Genomic DNA, 1,734 nt, shown 5'->3' with positions numbered 1-1,734 from the left:
AATAATAATGAAATGTCAATTTTTGCAATTGCCTTGGGATATTTAAATTCTTAATTTTTTAAGGGGCATCCTTACTCCGTCTTGGACTCGGGGAATTTTAAAATTAAAATATGTTTTTTATGAGGTGAAAATTAGGTGTCAACAGGTATATTTAGAATAAAGGAACACACTTAAAATACTACTTGGAGAAGAGCAAAAAATCCACACACATCGCTGCTATCGCCAATAGACGCTTGGCATAGCCATCGGTAGAGACACGCCAAGATAGCACTGCCTCAGCTGTAGTCTCCCAAGAGGTCCAGATGCTTCAAAAAGATCAAATACCATAAGCTGACATAGGCACCCGATATGTTCAGTGACAGGATGCCCCCAAATATATTGAGCAGATACAAATGGGAATGACGATCAACAACCACCTGATCAGTGTTGTCATGAGTTTGAGGCAAGTCATGCAAATACTGGCAAAGGACACTAATCCTCACTCGACTCTGTCCAGAGATAGTGGTGGGGACCAGACACATGAAATGGGTTAGCCTAGTCAACTCTGTCGTCAATGTACTACCAGGGGGAGGCTCAGCCCGACTGTATAATGGGTCTCCATCTACCCGCAATCCAAACATGACCTCAACATCCTGAAGCTTGATCATGGCCTCACCAGTGTAGAGATGAAAGGTGTGTGTCTTCGGCCTCCACCACTCAACCATGGCCATCATAAGCGCCTAATCATGTTGTACCCGACCAACGGAGACGCAATGATAGATATCGCCCCGTAACAGTATCTCTAAGACGCGTGGAGGTGGGAGGCGCTCACGTAAAAGAGTCCACGCCATATCCAGCCTACGGGGACGGAGCAACGTCCCTATCTGTATAACATCACCCCGTAATAGCTCGGACGTATGATAATCTTGCAAAGCAAGTACTGATCTATCGTCGGGCCCCAGGTGAATGTGGGGATCCATGGAGGTGTCTCATCTGTGCAGACTAAATTATTCATTATTCTTGAAATTAGAGGGAAATTATGTTAACTAACTAATCCTTTATGGGAAAATTATATTAACTAACTAATCATTTATAGGGAAATTATATTAATGATGTTCAATCCAAAACTAAGGATTTAGTTTGTCCTTCTTTATTCAAAATTTGTGGATTATGAGAATTATGTTGTATTATATTTTTGTGAATAATTATATCTAATTATAATGTAATAGCTAATTTATTTAACGGAAAACTATGTTAACTAACTAATACTTTATCGAAAAATTATATTAACTAACTAATCCTTTAGTGAAATTTTATTAACGATGCTCGTTTACCGTGTGGAAAATTATATTAACTAATTAATTAATAATTACTAATTATCAACTGCTAACTAATTATTATCCTAATTACAACTAAAGTAATAACGAACTAATTTATTTAACGAGAAATTATATTAACTACCTAATTAATAATGAATTAAATAATTAACACATAAAATCAGATAACTAATTAGCATATTAACAATTAACATGGGATAAACAATTTCACAAATAAATAAATTAACAAATAATAGGAGATCACTATATTTTTTATAATTAACAATTCATAATCAATTAAAAACTAATAAATTAACAAGAAAATAAAAATAACGATGGCTTGCTCTAAACGAGCCAAAAAATGCAAAAAAAAAAAAAACCATTTTTCGAAATTCGAGACTACGAAACATTAAATAATTAGAAAGTTCATAGTAAAATA

The 1,734-nt window shown here is 34.9% G+C and overlaps 1 protein-coding gene across 1 annotated transcript; it reads right to left on the bottom strand.

Annotated features, from left to right (window-relative positions):
* Positions 1 to 275: 275 nt before the first annotated feature.
* On the bottom strand, positions 276 to 710 carry LOC132609852 (protein MAIN-LIKE 1-like). The gene has a single exon (XM_060324026.1). It carries the CDS (start codon positions 708 to 710, stop codon positions 276 to 278), a length of 435 nt encoding a protein of 144 aa, XP_060180009.1.
* Positions 711 to 1,734: the final 1,024 nt, after the last annotated feature.

This window comes from Lycium barbarum, chromosome 1 (genome assembly GCF_019175385.1).
Source record: "Lycium barbarum isolate Lr01 chromosome 1, ASM1917538v2, whole genome shotgun sequence".
Taxonomy (NCBI): domain Eukaryota; kingdom Viridiplantae; phylum Streptophyta; class Magnoliopsida; order Solanales; family Solanaceae; genus Lycium; species Lycium barbarum.
This window is presented reverse-complemented; position numbering and strand designations above follow the sequence as displayed.

Excerpts from the sequence above, each read along its gene's own strand:
- LOC132609852 (XM_060324026.1), bottom strand. The coding sequence starts at position 710 with ATGGCCATGGTTGAGTGGTGGAGGCCGAAGACACACACCTTTCATCTC.